The 19,288-nt window shown below is 49.0% G+C and overlaps 1 protein-coding gene across 2 annotated transcripts in view; it reads left to right on the plus strand.

Moving 5' to 3' along the window:
* The first annotated feature begins 8,296 nt into the window (after nt 1-8,296).
* The window catches only part of LOC135253885 (matrix metalloproteinase-16-like), a 50,678-nt gene continuing 39,686 nt past the window's right edge, over nt 8,297-19,288 (plus strand). For both annotated transcript variants that reach the window (XM_064333714.1, XM_064333715.1), the window contains exon 1: nt 8,297-8,786. In XM_064333714.1, the coding sequence (XP_064189784.1) occupies nt 8,661-8,786 (126 nt within the window). In that variant the 5' untranslated portion in view covers nt 8,297-8,660. The remainder of the gene's footprint in view (nt 8,787-19,288) is intronic.

A 19,288-nucleotide genomic window follows, 5' to 3' on the forward strand; every position in this document is an offset into this window, starting at 1 on the left:
TGCTCTGTCCTCTTAATGCTACTGAAACCTGCTCTGTCCTCTTAATGCTACTGAAACCTGCTCTGTCCTCTTAATGCTACTGAAACCTGCTCTGTCCTCTTAATGGTACTGAAACCTGCTCTGTCCTCTTAATGGTACTGAAACCTGCTCTGTCCTCTTAATGCTACTGAAACCTGCTCTGTCCTCTTAATGCTACTGAAACCTGCTCTGTCCTCTTAATGGTACTGAAACCTGCTCTGTCCTCTTAATGCTACTGATACCTGCTCTGTCCTCTTAATGCTACTGAAACCTGCTCTGTCCTCTTAATGTTACTGAAACCTGCTCTGTCCTCTTAACGCTACTGAAACCTGCTCTGTCCTCTTAATGATAGTGAAACCTGGTCTGTCTTCTGGATTTTATTGAAACTTGCTCTCCTCTATCACTGTTGAGAGCACAGGGGGGTTTTGGGGTATGAAAGGTACACAGGGTGTAAGAGAGGTGCATGATGTGCGAGGGTAACAGGGTGGCAATAAAGCATTTTGAATTTGAATTTGTAACAGGGTGTAGAAAAGGTGGAGCGCAGTACACTTGAGGGAAGTACAAGTCAAATCAGTGACACCCAGATTCCACGTAATGCGCTGCACTGAAGCTAAGATTACACGCCACTGTAACAGAGATGCTTATCAAAATAAATTCCGCCAGAACTTCATTCATACTCTCGATCACTGCAGACAAATTACATAGATAGTTAAGTAAATAACTAATAATTGAAAAAAATCGTTTTTCACACTGGCCCCCTGGGTGTGTTCCTATAGCACCTCTGGCGAGCCTTGTTTCCCGTTGGGAACGAGGGGGGGAATTCAGAGAGGGGTAAACAGACCGGCTCCACGCGCGGCCTCGCCCGAGGGGAAGGGAAGCTGGGAGGAGAGCGCGAGCGGCGGAACGCCGTGGAACGACGTCACCGGCGGCGGATACGGCCGTATCGCGTTTCTCTCCCGCCTCTCCATTACCCTCCTCTCCCTCTCCCTTTCCCGCCAACCGGACCATCAGCGATGCGTCACCGTGGAGACCTGCTCTCCAGCGGGCTTCTCAAATTACCAGATTAAAAAAAAATAATAATTTAATGCGATAACAAAAAAAAAAATCTTCGGTAAACAACAGCTTTCCTAGTGCATCGCTCCTTTATAGAGGATGATCAGTGCCCCTACACCCCAAGCATCACTGTGATTCAATCACATGATCATATTCCTTGTTCAGCCTGCATTGGATGAATAACGCTTTTTATTTTATTACCGGTGAACTGTGGGTGAATCTATTTAAGGTCGTCATTTTTGTGCAACTCACCACTTCAGATCTACTGCACTGGAATCCTCATTTACTGGAAAGTGCTTAGCCATAAGGAGACGATCAGAAGTTGTTTGACGGCGACTGAAACACAGCGATGGGTTCGGAGTGTTTCTCCTCTGGAAGTAGTGACCTCATGCGGTATCAGGCAACATTAATGGTTGTTTATGTACAAAACAGATGTTATTGGGTAACAAAGAGATAGGCTCTCTCAGATAGGATAGACACGCACACCCAGTCAAGGCCCCAGAGGGCGTTTAAACCAGGCCAGAAGACCAGTGCGATGTGGGTTGCTGTGAACTTGCGTTGCGCTTCGGTGACCTTCCCGCTGGCCCGTGTGATTACAATAAACTTTTACTTTCTTCAGTGAAGTGTTTGTTGCCTTGAGTGGTGAGTTCCTGCATTGTCCTGACTTCGACTCCACGGGAAGAAGCTTGGTCCTAAAAACAGCCCATGAAGTTAGTGCCGATAAGTGCAATAAGTAGAAGTGCACCAATAAACGCCCCCCTCTCCAGCTCGGCGAATGTACTGCGAGTGTTCTGGCACAAAATGGCTGCCCGTCAGTGCTGTTTGAGGTTAGTTTCCGCCCTTCACTGCAAAATGTTCATTGGAGTATTCAGCAAAGATTCCCAAAACAAATTTTTTTCCAGACAACCCCTTTCTGCAGTTACTTTCACCTGCACTACCTGTGTTCCCCTACAGGTGTAAATTACTAGGTACCCCTACTTCATTCCCATTCCTGCATTTCTGGCATCCTTTCTCCTTCTTTACCTTTTACCTCTCTACCTTCATTTGTATTTGTCCTCAAAATAATAACCAAATAACAATTTCATTTTTCCCTCCTGAAATCAATTCCAACCCAATCCGCCAACGTTCTGTGTGGGTTAATTTGTTGCACGAAACACTGTTCCTTTCCCAAAAATAGCACACAACGCTCTGGGCCCAACCCCCATCCCAAACTGATGTCTGTAAATGGGTGATCTAATCTTCTGATTATCCCTGACCTAGGGCATCCAGGAATCAATACGACAGCGTCTCTGTTCCCGGTTTCCGTGGGCACCGCTGTATCAGAGAGTCGCAGGCCCCAGGCTTATGTACCTGTGGGCTCGGATAACAGCCAAACCATTTTCGGCCAGTTGTGGCCGTGAACGAGTTTGGTGAGCTTCCAAGTTCAACCTTTTAAAGGTGTGAGATCACAGATATGTGATATCGTAATTTTCTGGACATTCCAATGCTGATGTCACAATCACTGCTGGTAATCCAAAGCAATGGAGTTCTAGAACAATGGTTTAGAATGTTGAAAAAACATTCCGAAAAACCTACAATTCAAAAGGATGTTGAGTGCTGAACCAAAAAGTTAAATCTTTTTTTAATATATATATACAGCAATTCTTAAAGAATGTGCAACACATATTTTTATAATGATAATATCAAACCTAATGTTCAAGACTTTATATTTCTTTTTGTAGTGTCATGTGACGTGTGTCATGTGTCATCCGATGCTGGAGTCCACCGCATTTTGAACAACTAATTGATTAGAGACTGATTTAGACCAATTTAAGAAAGTGACTGATTGGCCCTGTGCATTAGATTCCATTACTTTCACTACCCATAGTGACATTAGTTTTACTCCAGCCCTCTCCCCCCACTGGATTTGGGTGCACCTGTGACTCAGTTCTGTCTAGGGGGAGGATGTACACACTTCCTGGGGAGCGCGGGTCGGCATGGCGACACGTGTGCGGGGACGGCGTGGATCGCGTTGCTCCAGATTGCGCTCCCGTCTTCTTCCTCGCGTCCGCCCACCAGCATTCCGGAACACAGCCAACCCCCCCTCCCCCCACACGTCCCCCCTAAAGAAGAGGAGATATGACAAATCAGATGCACTGACACTGTGGCTGATACGGCACTGAGCACAGGCAAAAATGAGGCCCCATGCTGTAGCTCATTCAGATAAGGCCCCACGCTGCTGGTCGTTCAGGGTACCCGTAAACTGCACACCAATGCCAAAATAAGACAGGTCTTCCTCACACTCTCGCTCTACGGTGAGCTTGGCTGTCGTCCGCGGTGGGAACACAGGCGGCAGTGACACCGCAAAATTCGCGGACGTCCACACTCCCCCGAATCGGCAGTGGGTCTCATCCATGAGCGCGGTTGGACTTTCTAAATTCGGGTGGAAATTGCAAAAACATGAAGCCCCTCGTTGGGTGCCAAAACAAACAACAACAAAAAAAGAGGAACAGCTAGCAGTACCTCTCAGACTATAAGTGCTGATCCAGGGTCAGTTTTAGCCGTTTAGCTCATAATAGACGAGGGAGAAACATGATCCCAGATCAGCTCTGCTCTACAGCCCTACGAATGTGGACCCAGGTTGACTCTGCTTGGTATCTACTGGATTCGATCTGTTTCTATCCCAGTCAATTGTGACAGACAGCTGCCGGAGTAAGTTTTAAAAATGAACATCCTTGCCAATGATTTGTTTTCAAATCGATAATAACTCATTAGGAAACTTTTTTTTTTTTTTTTTACTTTTGTGTTTTTTAATCCCATTAATAAGGTGCATGGACAGAATCGATGCATCAGAATCTGAGTGATTACATTGGTGTGTGTATGAGTGTGCCTGTGTGTGTGTTGCATGAATCTGTGTGTATGCGCGTGTATGTGTGTGTGTGTGTGAGCGTGTGTGTGTGTGTTGTGTGTGTGAGTGCGTGTGCCTGTGTGTGTGGAGTATGAATGTGTGTGTGTGTGTGTGTGTGTATGTGTGTGTGTGTGTGTGTTGTGTGTGTGAGCGTGTGTGTGTGTGTGAGTGCATGTGCCTGTGTGTATGGTGTATGAATGTGTGTGTGTGTATGTGTGTGTAATCGTGTGTGTGTATACACATGTGCAAAAGTGGCTGTGCCTCAATCTCAGTTTTACAGCACATCATGAACTCCCCATTTTTTTTTACATAAAACAAGTGCTTAAAATGATACGGATGGATGGATGAAAGAGAGGACGGAACGGAAAGCTGCGGAGCGCGTAGAGGATGTTCCCTGTCTGCCCTTCTCTGTGGCTGTGACTGATTCGGTCCTAAATCAGCCCAGGCCCTCCACAGTCACATCCAACCCCCCCGTCCGAAAGCCTCGTTCACTCGGCATAATGGCGGGAAAAAGTCCGCCCTCCGGTGGGCAGTTACAAGCAGTGCATTTCAGCACAGTGACACAAATATGACAAGAACACAGCGTTTACCCGGCCAGCTCCAAATTTACATCGCTGTCTTTAAAATGCACATGCGCACAGACAAACTCACACGCACACACACACACAGATACACATGCCCACACGCGTACCCCATACCGTCACACACACACACACACACACACAAACCCAAACACACGTGCGCGCACACACAAACACGTGCAAACCCATATACACAGACAAAGACAGACACACAGCACACATTTGGTTAAACGGTACAGATTCCAAGATTTCTCGACTTCACCGAAGCTGTTTCAAACTGAAAGACTGCAGCGACTGCAGGTTTTTATACTTTTCCTACAATCAGCAGCCAATTTAGACCTAGGGAAAAGGGTGCGTGGACTCTTTAGCCAATCAATGTCTTAAATTAATCACATTGGTGCTGAAACAACCCAAAAAAAACCCATCAGGCACTGAAGTCTGACACCACCGTTTTAAGACAGTTTATGCACCGAACTTCTAACCCCTGTGATTTTAAGCGGGTCAAATTTATCCTCCTCTGTTTAATTGGACTGTTCATGCACTCATTATATTATATATAAAATAAGTCACCTTTTTCTTTTCTCGGTTTGGCCATTTTGCGATCACCAAACTGCCCTAGGTCACCTAACGCATCCACAGGCCCATAACTCAACAATTTTCTTCCTCCTTGAGAGAGAAATAAAAACAGACAGAGAGGGAGTGAGAGAGAGAGAGAGAGAAACGGACAGAGAAAGAGAGTGAGAGATAGAGTGAGAGATATGGACAGAGAGAGAGACTGACAGAGAGAGAGAGAAAGAGACAGACGGAGCGAGAGGGTGAGAGGGAGTAGAGTCATTTGCTTCAGACGCAGGCTGCAGTGTGTGAGATTGATACCAGAAGGCTCAGATTTTCGGGCCAGCCGCACACGGAAGCTCCTCCCCAGGACTGGCGAAGCCGGGCGTAACTTCTCCTGTACCAAACAGCGCACAGATCCAGGCTGTCTGCGCATATAATGACCTGCTCACTTTCCTGCAGGGAAACAGCACCACATCCGCCTGCTGGCCTGTAAGTCACTTGGCTTACAAACGCAGCAAAGCACCCTGGGACAGTCTGGTCCTCCATGAGAGTGACTATTTTACACCCTACAGGCCACACACAGCACTACATGAAAGCCAATCACTAATTACCACCCTACGGGTCACACACAGTACTACAGGAGAGCCAGTGACTATTGTACACCCAGCAGGCCACACACAGGACTACAGGAGAGGCACTGACTATATAGCCACCCCACCTCCTTATGTTTCCCCTGGGTAAACTTTTTTTGGGTGGGGGTTGGTGTGCATTTACCAGAAATGCAGTGCTGTGCAAAGATAAATCTCTATATATTCGGCCCGAGAAAGTGAGAGAGAGAGATAGAGAGTGTGTGGGAAAGAGAGATAAAGAGAGTGAGACCAAGAGAAAGTTAGAGAGAGATGAAGAGTGAGAGAATGTGAGAGAGGGACAAAAAGAGAGAGAGAAAGAGAGATAGCATGGCTCCCTGCCAGCTCCATGGAGGACGGTTTCGTTTTATACATTTTTTAATCAGGAGCAGACGCAGCACCTCCTTGGACTCGGTCCATTTCCAGGCTGAGACCCGGCCGGGCTGTGGGGGGCTGGGGGGGCCGTGGGGGGGGGGGCACAGGGGGGCCGGGGAGTGGGGGGCACAGCTTCAGGCAGAAGTGCTCCGGCCGAGTTCACAGACCGTGAAAGGAAATAATTAAGAAGCCTGAAAACAGAGAGAGAGAGAGAGAGAGAGAGCGAGAGAGCAGAAAATGGAACAGAAGGTAAAGTGCCTGTGGTGACCCAGATGGTGGACCCCCCTCCCCCTCTACCATCAACTCCCCCCCCCCACCAAGCCCCAGGTGGGGGGGGGGGGCACTCCTCATTGCACCTATTTGTCTTTTCAGAACTGTGACGTAAAACTGATCCCATCAAGTCTGGAAATAACACTGGCACCATGGTTAACCCTGATGAGGGAACAGGATTAGGTCACATCGAGTAGACGTTCCGGTGTAGCATTGTAGGATATAAATAATTTTCTTACTTTTGAGCTAAGTGCACTGAATTTCATCTGCATTGAAAGCGAGAGCTAGGTCATCTCCCTACCTCTCTCTCTCTCTCTCTCTCTCTCTCTCTCTCTCCCTCCTCTTCACAAACTGTAAATAAAATATTGACACCTGTGCACATGAGGTTGAACTGACAGTATGACAAAAAAAACAACAACAAAAACAACCAAAAAAAAAAAAAAAACATTTTAATGTGACAGCTGATGAACATCAGGTGCCCCCCACAGCTGAGGCTCTGAACGTTCAGCTCTGCAACGCAAGCGCAAAAGGCGCCCGCGATGTTTGTCAGAACAAAATACACAGGTGGAGACAGGTGGAGACAGGTGAGGACAGGTGGAGACAGGTGAGGACAGGTGAGGACAGGTGGAGACAGGTGAGGACAGGTGGAGACAGGTGGAGACAGGTGAGGACAGGTGGAGACAGGTGGAGACAGGTGAGGACAGGTGGAGACAGGTGGAGACAGGTGAGGACAGGTGGAGACAGGTGGAGGCAGGTGGAGACAGGTGGAGACAGGTGAGGACAGGTGGAGACAGGTGGAGACAGGTGGAGACAGGTGAGGACAGGTGAGGACAGGTGGAGACAGGTGGAGACAGGTGGAGACAGGTGAGGACAGGTGAGGACAGGTGGAGACAGGTGGAGACAGGTGGAGACAGGTGAGGACAGGTGGAGACAGGTGAGGACAGGTGGAGACAGGTGGAGACAGGTGAGGACAGGTGAAGGAGCGAGGCTTGGTTCCTCCGCTACCCGCGTCTCGCTTTGGAAATCCGACCGATGGCCGAGGTGCAACCCGCCAGAATTGATTTCAAAGGAAAATTGTATAAATTCCAATAAATCAGATGTGAGGGCGCCTGCAGCAATCGCCTGCGTGGAATGACGATGTCGTTCAGACTGATTTACTTCTCGGTTGGTTCATGAGCCTTGTAGCAATTCCAGATATTTATGGCGGGAGTCAGTAATTGAATTTAAAATCCAAATGAGCATTAAGTAAGCTATTTTGATGTGTATGTCACAGACCGGGAATTCTTTCATCGGAACAGGATCACATATAGAACTACAATTCATGTTATAATATTTTTTTGTCATTTTTGTCTTAACAGCTATATGTAACAGAGGTACATTCATTCATTAATTAAAACGGTGGCGCTAACCCGTTATCACTTACCCAATGAACCCCTCAATAAAGAACACGACTGTAAGTAATACTGTTTTGTTTCAGAATTAAACCGTTGAATTCAGATTCATCACTGCCCTCTAGCGTGCAACCTGAGCCTGATTTGCAATGAATGGCCTTGCACTCAGCGCTCGTGCGACCTGAGGTGTGCGGTGGACTCTGGTGGCGACCTGCGACACAAGAGAGGGGATAAAAAATGGGAAACAAAATGAATGAACTTAAACCCTCATGCAGTTACCAACCACAAGTAAAACAGCATCATACTGCTACTATCAGCACCGGTAAATGTTATAGTAATATTACTACTATCAATAATAATAATAATAATAATAATAATAATAATGTCATGCACGGACGAATCTGCTCTCGAGCGTGATGGCCGCTGATATTCTCATGTTCACGGTTCCCACCCTTCCCACCTATAGCTTGGTTCGCCAGCCAAGATTCCATGACGCGGCGCCGCGCACAGTCCAGAAGGGGAGTGCTGTTATATATATGCGACCGTGCCGCGGGAGTGCGGAGAGCGCAGGCGCCGTGCTGCGAGGTATGGTTGAAAACGAGCAGCGATGCTGCTGAAACACAGGAGCCTAGCTAAATGTGACTGATCAGATCATCAAATCTTCAACCGCGGTATCGCATCAGACGGAGGACAAAAGAGAGGGAAGCGACGAGAAGAAAACATCGGTGCATCGTATTCCTCTGGATTTTTTCTCCTCCCTGTGTCGATGAATTCATGACCTGGGTACCGACATTCTCTCGACCGATGTTTTTCTCCTTCTGATCCGCGGGGATTTATTCCATATCATTTTTTTTATTGATATATATTTTTTAAAATAAAATAAACAAAAACTAAACGGGTCATTATGCTTTTATTACCATTCCATGATAGAAGACGCTTGACTATATTTTATCCAGGGGCGTTGTGCTTGCAATCATTTCTATGGATTTTATGTACCGCGCGCGGAGAGGACCAGCCTTTCAGTGTGGAGGTAAGACGGTGCAGCGATGCTCTGATGACAACATTCTATGCAATATAAATATTTATTAAAAACAAGCTGAAGTAATAAACGTATGTGTCTGTGCGAGCTAGGAACTACTGAGGAACGTTTTCCTCCTGAGCGCGAGCAACATCCTTTTTGTCTCCAGCACCAGCCGGAATCCAAAATGACACGAAGTCGTGTCCGGTTCAGCACGGCCAGGCAAATTCCTCGATCTGGGACCAGAAGAGCTGGCCACCACACTCGACCAAACAGAGGACTGTTGTCCACATTTTACCTGCGTTGCGTCCGATGAAGTATAACCCCAATCTGTCACCGTCCGGGCACCGCGCAGATATGTTCGACCCCACGGTGTGTTATGGACAGCGGGTTGAAAAGGTTAAGGATTTCGAGCGTTCAAATGTCGGGGGTCGGGTTGCAGGCTTGTCCGCTTTTGGTAAGGGTATGCGTTTCGGTCGTTTCCATTTTAATATTATTTTTTGTCGGAATTCCTTTCCCTTTCCAGTTCGGAATGACAGATTTAACTACAGTAGGCTACACTGGGCTGCGTCTGCAAATCAAGTCTGTCCAAGCTGCTAACTCTAACTAGAATTAATTTACACGATGTCAATCAATGTACGTTATAGTGCGTGAATACTTTATAAACCGTTTCTCGTGCGGCAGTTTTGCGAATGGCATTGACGACTCGGAATAGAATACACATTTCTCTGAATTGCTCGTGCATCACACGAGATCCTGTGTTCCACTAGCTTAAGCTATTTTTATGTGCATGTGAGTGCAGCGCTCTTCTTGCAAATTGAACTGAGTGCATTAGCGTTGCCCACGACGTGTAGTGCTCGTGCAGCCGGTTGAAATGATTAGCCCATTCACTACTGTCTCATGAAAACAAGTTGAAGACGCACATTGCAATCAACGTAGATGCCAAAGGGCACTTTTTTGTTCAATGTAAAGCAAACTTTTATCGGTTGCCTTTATCGGTTCTAATGTTCATTATTTCTATAATATGAACCTTGTCACCCAGAAATTAATTATTTCTTAAGACTACTTGAGCAAGATCGCTGAAACCGCTGTCCCCGGGCGCCAGATCAGCATTTCAGGTTCACAGTATTACGGAAAACGTCTTGGTCGCGTTTCCGTGTGAACGGCACCAAACGACCCATTCACAAAAGAAAACTTATGGTGAGCCCACCGGTGTCGGTGTGGTCTATCGCGCTGAAGGTACACTGTCCAAAGCGACACGACAGCATGATTATTAATAATAATCACAGTTAAAACGACGGACTAATGTGAATTGAGAGCAGTATCTTATTGCAGCTGCTAAAGACATAACCTTTCAGTTGTGCTTGACGCACTTATCTCTTGTATAATTCTAAAATTCTCATTCAGAGTTTTGTTGTTGTTGTTGTTGTTATAGCTATACTATGAATACCGTTGTACGTACGTCCACAGCAGCGCGAGTGTTCGTGTCGGTCAGTTGACAAGATTAATGTAGCCTACTGTAGCTACTGCGTGGAAAAAAAAACGATCAAAGAGAGGCCGTCAGGAGGGCTAGTCCAATCTCTCTCTGTTTTGTAGTTCACAATGGCCTCACGCCTGCAGTTGAGACAGGTCTAATGTACTGTAATGTGTGCTCTCAGGTACACACAGATGTGCTTTATGACGAGGCTGACCACAACAGTCACCAAAGAAACAAACAAACAAACAAACAAACTGGGGAAAATAGCAGTGACTGGAGAATTGGAAGGAGGAAATCCGGTCCTTACATCTCCCATTTTTTGAGTAATTTCAGGAAGGAAGTAAGCTGCCTGTTTACTTTTGCCGAAGAAGTCTTGAAGCCAAGGGCCAGTTGCTGTGTACAGCATTTAGGGTATTTTTCCACAGCGAGTTTGGGTGTTTAGCCCTTAATAAGCATCTGGGAGGCAGTTAACTTCAGTTACGTCCAGACTTCACTGTTGGAAGTCAGTGAAGTCTGGACTGTTTGGGACGGGCTCCTGTATTTAACATGCCAGCATTGAAAGCAAGAAAATGTAAGAGGAAGATAAAACGCCCTCTCTCATGTAGCACGTGTGTAAATAGACATCTCTGAATCGCACTGTAGTCCGGCTATTGTAGCCAGACACTGAAATTTAGCCTGTGTTCTTGTGTCAAGAAGGTGTTGTCCTTATTTTGTGCCTGATGCTTCTTATTTGGACTTATCTCTCAAACCTGTGTCCTTTAACATGGATGAAATGGCTGTTCTTCTTTTACTCTGTGTGTGTGTGTGTGTGTGTGTGTGAAAGAAAGGGAGTGAGAGAGAGAGAGAGAGAGATGCATGTTGTTTAAGCCAGAGCCTTATCCAGGCTCTTGCCCTATCACAATTTTTTATTTTAGTTTTTTGGCCCAGCTGCTAAGCAACACAGACTCCACGTGCCCCGCCCCCCCCCACCCCCACCCACCCCCCTTCCCAAAGCCCCACCCTGCCCCATATTGTTCTGTTGCCTGTGAGACTGGCTAAGACTGCTGGCCCAGGGGATGTGTGATCTCTCTCTCGCCTGCACGCGTGGCTGAGAGACGCATCTCGCTGTGTGCCGTACGCGAACCAGTGCCTCGCCGTCCTCAGCCGCGCACTAAAAGGGTCCCGACCCAGCTGAGTGGGCCGCAGGGAGAGGCTCCGCCCCCCGCGTCGTGTCCGGCGAGACGCCGTCCCGCATTCAATTCGGGAAAACTTGCCGTGCTCCCCCCCGGCTCGACCGGGAACTTCGGGAACAGGGTGCCAGCGATGCCCGTGACGCCCGTGGGCGTGAGCTAGCGGTAAAAAAAAAAAAGAGACATTAGACAGAATAAGACTGGCCTTTTCATCTTCTTTGATGATCCAGTATGACATGTGCATGAAACTCTGGTACTTTACAACCGGCTCTGTATGATAAACTGCGTAATAAAACCAGCTTAATTCCCCTCAGCCAGAAGACTCCTTCCCTCACACCACAAACACATGTAGAAGAGAAGAGAAAAGCAGCAGACAGAGAGATGGCGTATAAGACAGAGAGGTAGTAGATGAGACGGAGAGAGAGAGGGAGAGAGGGAGAGAGAAAGAGAGAGAGGTGCTTTACTGAATGTGAGGGGAGGACTGCGGATGAGAGGACACGGAACCAGCTGAGACAGCAAGAGAGAGAGAACAAAGCCGAAACAGGAAGGAGCAGAGGGAGGGTGAGGTCAGGAGGATGGGGTGAGGGAGGGGGTGGATTTTATGAAGTTGGGGTAAGGGCGGATTTTATGAGGCAGGGGAGGATTTTCTGATGTGGGGGCAAAGTTTATGAGATGGGGGTGGAGTTTCTGATGTGCGAGTGGAGTTCATGAGATGGGGGTGGAGTTTCTGGAGTTGGGGTGGAGTTTCTGACGTGGGGCAGAGTTTATGTAGTGGGGGTGGAGTTTCTGATGTTGGGGTGGGGTTTATGAGATGGGGTGTGGTTTATGAGGTGGGGTGGAGCTTCCAGGTTGGGGGTGGGGTTTGTGAGGTGGGGTTGGAGTTTCAGTGACATCACAATGTTTTGCTTCACCTCCCCTTCATGGGTCTGTAATCTTCAATGACATCACAATGCTTTTGCTTCACCTTCCCTTCATGACTCTATAATGCTTCAGTGACATCACAGTGCCTTTGCCTCATTCCTAAGCTTTTTCTTCATTTCTTTGGTTCTGTCTGACATCAGTAATTATCCATAATGGACAAAGGAGGCATTAACTGTTATGCCAAAAAGCTTTCTAATGTGAGAAAACTCTTGCCAAAAAAGAAAAGATTTGTATGAAAGGAAGAACAATTAGGAAAGGACAAAGGATCTAATCTTTCTTCGTTCTCTCTTTTTTTTGCCTGTGTCTGCGGTATGGGAAGGCTTTCATCAAAAATATAAACTCTGTAAGACCTGAGGCAGCAATAAACTTTCATACTATAATCCACAAGCGGGACTGACTGTTGAGTGGACCACAGAAATCACTAAAAAATGTTAATGAATGGAAGTCATTTTTTCATTACCTTCTTTTAACATTTTAACATTTCTTCCGTTGTAATTACTGTAATTAAACTTGTGGCAGAGATGGCATGAAATGAGTTGAACTTTGTCGAATTGTTTAGAAAAGGAAAAGGAAAATCAATTTTGATGTTTTAATTGCGAGTTTTAGTTGATTAAGGCTCTTGTGCTGCACGTCCTCCCCTTTCCTGTCATCGCTGATGACAATGCCCGTGGCTCTAAAAAACAGAGGACAAGATGAAGTGGCTGAGTGGCATCGATCTATCGGCCAGCCCGTTGTTCAGTTCGTTATTAAGTCCGTCGTTTGCAGGGTTGTTATTTATTTTCAGTGACATCCGGCAGATTCTCTCGAAAGACTGGCACAGACTTTGAGGAAGGTGGAAGTTGTCTGTAGAACGGCTGGCAAGATGCCATAGATTAACCTTGAAGTCGTAGGCATTGCCCTGTCTTCAGTGCTGGAGTTACGAGGAAGGAAAAGTTGAGAACTGCACGGAGTGCTTCGTGCACTTGTGAGTACACGCGTGTGCATGTGTGCGGGCACGCACCCGCATGCACAGGCGCATACGCATATGCATGTTCAAACACAAGCACACACGCATTCACAAACGTGTCTATGCGCGTACTCCTGTTAACACACACACAAGCACACCAGACAGAGAGACACACACACGGACACACATACACACATACACGGACACACATACACACACACACGCACACGTATGTATATATGTATGCGTGAACATGTATGCCCGTGAACAGTTACTGCATCCGTTGCCTTTGATGAACTGCAGTCACGTTGCACTGTTATTTCTTTGTTTTTTTGGACAGCATCTCACCATTAATGTTTAATGGCATAATGGGTAGAGAAAGAGAGAGAGACGGGAGAGAGAGGGAAAGAGAGAGAGATGGGAGAGTGTGTGTGAGTGTGTGTGTGTGTGTGTGTGTGTGTGTGTGGGTGGGTTCAGGCTGGGACACCCCCCCCCCACCCCACTTCACCCCCCCAAAGGCTGTAGCTCCTTCTGCCAGATAATCAGACTCTTTCAGCCGTGATCCCAAACACAGGGCATGAGAGAGACGGACCAACCGGAAGCGGTGGCTGGAAAATGTTTTCCTCCCCCCCCCCCCCCCCCACCCCCCCCCCTCACCCCCAGCCCTGCAGCACTTCTGGACATTTTTAACCGGTCCAAGCTGCTGCCGTTAACTGGCTCCGGCCCGAGGGTAACGTCAGACTTCGCTGAACTCCGCTCGGGTTACTGCCTCCAGTCCCCCCCCCTGCCCCCCCCCCCCCCCCCCAACCTCCGTCGACTGCCGGTCTCCCTTTCCGGTCTCCCTGCCCATCGCCCACCACCCCCACATCCACCGCCCGGTCCCCCCCCCCGCCCCCGCCAGACTGAGTAATTGAAAGGCAGCGCGGGCTCGGAGGATTCCCGCCGTGCGGATTCCCGCCATGCCGTCGGCCCTGGGAACGGTTCCAGCGTTCGGCTGCTGGCGTCGCATCGACGATCCCGTCTCCCTCGTGATCGCCAGCTAAACGTTACTCACCGAGCCGCTAAGTATACTGCCACATCCGCTACCTCTGTGATCCCTTGAGCTAAACGTTTACTCCCACCAGCCGCTAAGTATACTGGCCACAGCATCCAGCTACCAGCGCTAGTGACCCTCTGAGCTGAACGTTTACTCCCACCAGCCGCTAAGTATACTGGCCACAGCATCCTGCTACCAGCACCAGTGACCCTCTGAGCTAAACGTTTACTCCCACCAGCCGCTAAGTATACTGGCCACAGCATCCAGCTACCAGCACCAGTGACCCTCTGAGCTGACCGTTTACTCCCACCAGCTGCTAAGTATACGGGACACGGTGCTGGGACACGGTGCTGGAACACCCCCCCCCCCCCCCCCCCCCCCCCCCCCACGGCACAGGGTGAGAGGAGACGCAGCTCTGGCCTGACGGAGTCGGCGGCGGCGTGGCGTTCAGCTCGTCTCCGCTCGCGCTTTTATTCCCGCCGTGGCCTGCTGGCGTGGACGCGGCGAAGTTTGCGGAGGTTTACCCTCTGCCTTTTCCTCCCTTCTTCCCCTCTCCTCCTCTGGCTCTCTCTCCCCTGGTCTGGTGAAGCCCAGCTGTCTGCTGTCGGGCTTCTGAAACTGATGAAAGCAGCGGCTTCGGCGGCCCAGCCGAGCCGAGCCGAGCCGAGCCGAGCCGAGCCGAGCCGAGCCGAGCCGAGCCGAGCCGAGCCGAGGTGGGCCCAGCCGAGCCGAGCCGAGCCGAGCCGAACCGAGCCGAGCCGAGCCGAGGTGGGCCCAGCCGAGCCGAGCCGAGCCGAGCCGAGCCGAGCCGAGCCGAGCCGAGCCGAGCCGAGCCGAGGTGGGCAGCTAGCTGGGGACCTGCACTCTTACTTCTCCTGTCTTATTTATTCATTATTTTACCTTCAGTCAGCAGGGTCAAATACAGCAGTGCTTAGACTCCCCCCCCCCCCCCGAAATAAAAATGTAAGCGATTGCGAAGGCGCCATCAGCTCTGATCCTGTCCATGGACACCCCTCCCCCCAGTCTCCCTACTCCCCCCCCCCCACTGGCTCTGTTGCCATGGCAACCCAGGAATTTACGCCTGCACCCACACTCTCGATTGGCTGAGGCCCCACAGTGCGTTCGCTTGAGGTGTTTAACCGTGTGGCGAGAAGAGATTAAGAATAAATTCATTTTCCAGGGGGGGTCGGAGTTCACACAAGCGCCTGGCTAGGTGGAGATTCCCTCGTTGCCCTCTAATGAAAATCATAGTGGATGGAATCATTGTGCTAAGTGTGTGAAATGAAATTGGTTATGATGGAGCAGCAGCAGCAGCAGTAGTAGCAGAAGCAGTAGCAGGAGCAGCAGCAGCAGGAGCAGCAGCAGGAGCAGCCATAACAGGAGCAGCAGGAGCAGTTCAGCAGTAGCAGGATCAGGGAGAGGACCAGGAGCAGCAGCAGGAACAGCATGAGCGGCCACAACAGGAGCAGCAGTAGTGGTAAAAGGAGCAGCAGGTGCAGGGGCAGTAGTAGCAGCAGCAGCAGCAGAAGGACCAGCAGCAGCATCAGTAGCAGGAGCAGTGACCTGAGCAGCGGCATTAAGAGCAGCAGGAGCAGCAGTAGGAGCAGGCGCAGCAGGACATGGACACACTCGCCTGTCCATAACTCTAAGATGCCCCCCCTGAGGAGCTGGAGCAGCAGTCAGTAACAGAGAGCGTGATCATCCATGTTTCCTCATGCACTTTTTGTCTTTTTCTTTAAAACAAAGATCAACAGGTCAGGCAAATTTTGTGAAGCTTGCGGGTGGCAGAAGAGGGGACACACGAGAGAGGGAAAAAGATAAAACAAATAAAAGTGACAGTGTGTCACACGCCGGGCTGACACCCATGGGAGGGAGATGCGGCAGTTCCTGGAAACACCATTGGCTGCTGCATGGAGAGAGAGAGAGAGAGAAAGAGCGCACCCACACAAACACAAAATGAAATAAACAAACACCTTCACTCTTCCTCCTCACAGGTTTTAGGGGGAAAAAAATTAACTAAAACAAACTAAAATAAAAAAGACAAAAGAAAGCAAAACTGAGAGGCAACTTTTCAGGGCCCGGCTCATAGCTGGCCTGCTTTTCGGCAGACCAGTCCCTCCTGCTTTTCGGCAGACCAGCCCCTCCTGCTTTTCGGCAGACCAGCCCCTCCTGCTTTTCATCAGCGGATTGCTTTCTCTGCCTCGCGGTGCTCGAACAAACGAAACAAAATTAAACGAAAATCAAAACTCTCGCTCTCTCAGTGTGAGCTCCCGGTCTCGGCACCGAACTGTGGGGAGCGTAACGCACCTTTAAGCACCTGGGCTGATTAGCTAACGCAACCCAGGTGCGTGTGCTCTCTCCACCAGCCAGCCCGGCCGAGACCAATCCGGTCCACCGCCGGACCGAATGCCGCAGACAGAAATAACAAAAAAAATATGTATGCCAAATACATTTCCTGTGTGGAACACGTCACGTCCTCCTTCAGTCTGCGTGCCATTATGGTGAGGTTTCTGCTCCCAGCTCTGCCTGCCAATCAGATTGCGCTTTACTTGCCGTATCCCACGATCCCAATTTTTTGTGTGTGTGTGGCGTTCGCGTTCCGGATTCCCACGGCAGCGCGTGGTCCCTGTTGCCGTTGGAAACAGAGCTTTGGGCGTGTCTCCATGGACATGCTTCCCCCTAGGTCCCCCCCCCCAGGCGAAGGCCTTGCTCGTTAATGAGGCGGTGTTCTCACGCTGCCCCCTTAAGGCTAATTAAGCCCTTTTCCACTTGTTAAGCTGTCAGGTGCTTTTTTTTTCTTATACATCCCCATTAACAAGGTGTACCAAGTTCATTTAAGAGGAGATTCATACAAGTTCATTGCCATCTGTATTCATCTGTATTTTTTTGGCTGTGTGTGTGTCGTGTGTGTGTGTGTGGAATGGATGACGGTGTGTGTGTGCGTGTGTGTGTGTATGTATTTGTGTGAGTGTGTGTGTGTGCGTGTGTGTGTGTGTGCGTGTGTGTGTGTGTGTGTGTGTGTGAGTGCGTGCGTGTGTGTGTGTGTGTGTGAGTGCGTGTGTGTGTGTGTGTGTGTGTGTGTGTGTGTGAGTGCTCTCTCATGCATCCTGATTCCCTAAAGGGAGTGAAATTGCAGGCTCACCTCCAGGTCTGTAATGGCTGCTCTGAGGTGGAGTATCTGTGCACAGGAGTGATCTATGGCAGAGAGATAAATCCTGAGAGCTGACAGAGGCACTGTACTGCTGCATCCACCAGCCCCCACCCCCCGTCAAACCCCCACCCCCCCTCCCGAACCACCCCCAGACACCCGGCCGGCTGTAAGGTCATGTGCTCGTCTGTTCTAGAACTTCCCTTGGGAGTCCCCCCCCCACCCCACACGATCAATAAATCTGCTCCCCTCCACTGACAGCTGTGGGCTGCACTGCCGGCTCTGAGCCTTTGAGCTCCTGCTTTCCGGATTCTCTGGGCTGTGGGAGACGAGCGTGGCCGACACACCTTCCCCGCCTCTTAAAACGAGTCGTCGCGCTCATGCTAGGAGTGTTCTCTGCTTTCATTTCTGTTTTTTTGAAAGGGGGTGGGGGTGGGGGTGGGGGTGGGGTGGGTGATCAAACTCAAGTCAAGAAAGTCTGAAAGTCTTTTATAAGCAGGTACAGTTGCAGGAGCAGCAGGAGCATGAGTGTAGTTCTGGGTGGAGCCTGTTCTTAATTTTGCATTACGGGGTGTGGTCTAATAGTGTGCATTACTGCCCACATGCTGTATATTCACTGCTGTGCATATATACTAGCAATACATTTGCGATTCATTTCCCAGGTGAATTTTTGTGTTTGTGTTTGTGTGTAGAGTCTCCTTTGTGATCTTGGAGAGCGGTCGGGCTCTAGAATTCTGTTCCACTGTGGATGTAATGTTCTAGGTAGAACTGCTTTATTAGAGATCACATTTGCCCTTTCAAACCGCTCATTACCGAGCTTAATCGGATGCTGTTAGCGTGGCGTGGGCGTTAGCGCTACGTCTTCCAGTGTATTTTCTTTTCTTTTCTCTCTTTGAACTTCAGGGGATTATTTATTAAATAGTTTTTTTCCAATTAAGCGCCGTTATTTTGTGGTATTGCCGGGTGTCGAGCAGTAAGTGTTGGAGTGTTTGGACCTGGGCCTGGCTGAATCAAGGACCTGTCACCAGACCAGGGGTCTGAAAGCTGTAGCATTTTATCCTTTTAGACACCAGGAAACGTCATTGCAGGTTGCAGGGAACGATTTTAAAAGAGGCAATTACTTTCCCCTTTATTCAGAGAGAAATTGCTTACTGCGTGATTGTGAGTTTCGATTTGAAACGCGTTTCGCTGAAAGCAATCTGGGATTCGCAGAAGTGCTTTTTCCAGGTACTGAAAGAGTTGAGGTATTTGGGAGATGTGTTTGACCTCAGGTTTGCAACACACAGGGTTTATGGGCTCTGCCACTCCCTAGAAACCCTTCGCCTCTCCTCACTCCTGGGGTATATACAAAAAAAGAGGTGATATGGAGGGGGGGTGGGGGGGAGCAAATGAGAAAGGTAATGAGAGAGGGAAAGGGAGAGACACTGAGATAGAGAGACAAAGAGAGAGAGAGATGATATCACTATGGATGCCTTGCATGCTTCCCTGACCTACAGGAAGGTTTCACTTGACCACAAACCCAGATATCCATCAGAGGAATATACAATAACCTCCTACCACAAGAAATATACCATTCTCTTACTTACAGCCCTGAGGAAAGCAGTGAACCTATTGCCCAGTAGCCACAGACCAAAGCTTCATTGTAAATTCACAGCCCCGGAACTACAGACCAAAGCTACATGGTAAACCCACGACCCTGTAACTACAGACCAAGGCTACATTGTAAACTCACTGCAATATGGATACAGACATGACACATAACTCACAAACAGGGATGCACAGTCAAGACCTCGGACTGTAGAAAGACAGCAGAACCC

This window comes from Anguilla rostrata, chromosome 4 (genome assembly GCF_018555375.3).
Source record: "Anguilla rostrata isolate EN2019 chromosome 4, ASM1855537v3, whole genome shotgun sequence".
Lineage (NCBI taxonomy): Eukaryota > Metazoa > Chordata > Actinopteri > Anguilliformes > Anguillidae > Anguilla > Anguilla rostrata.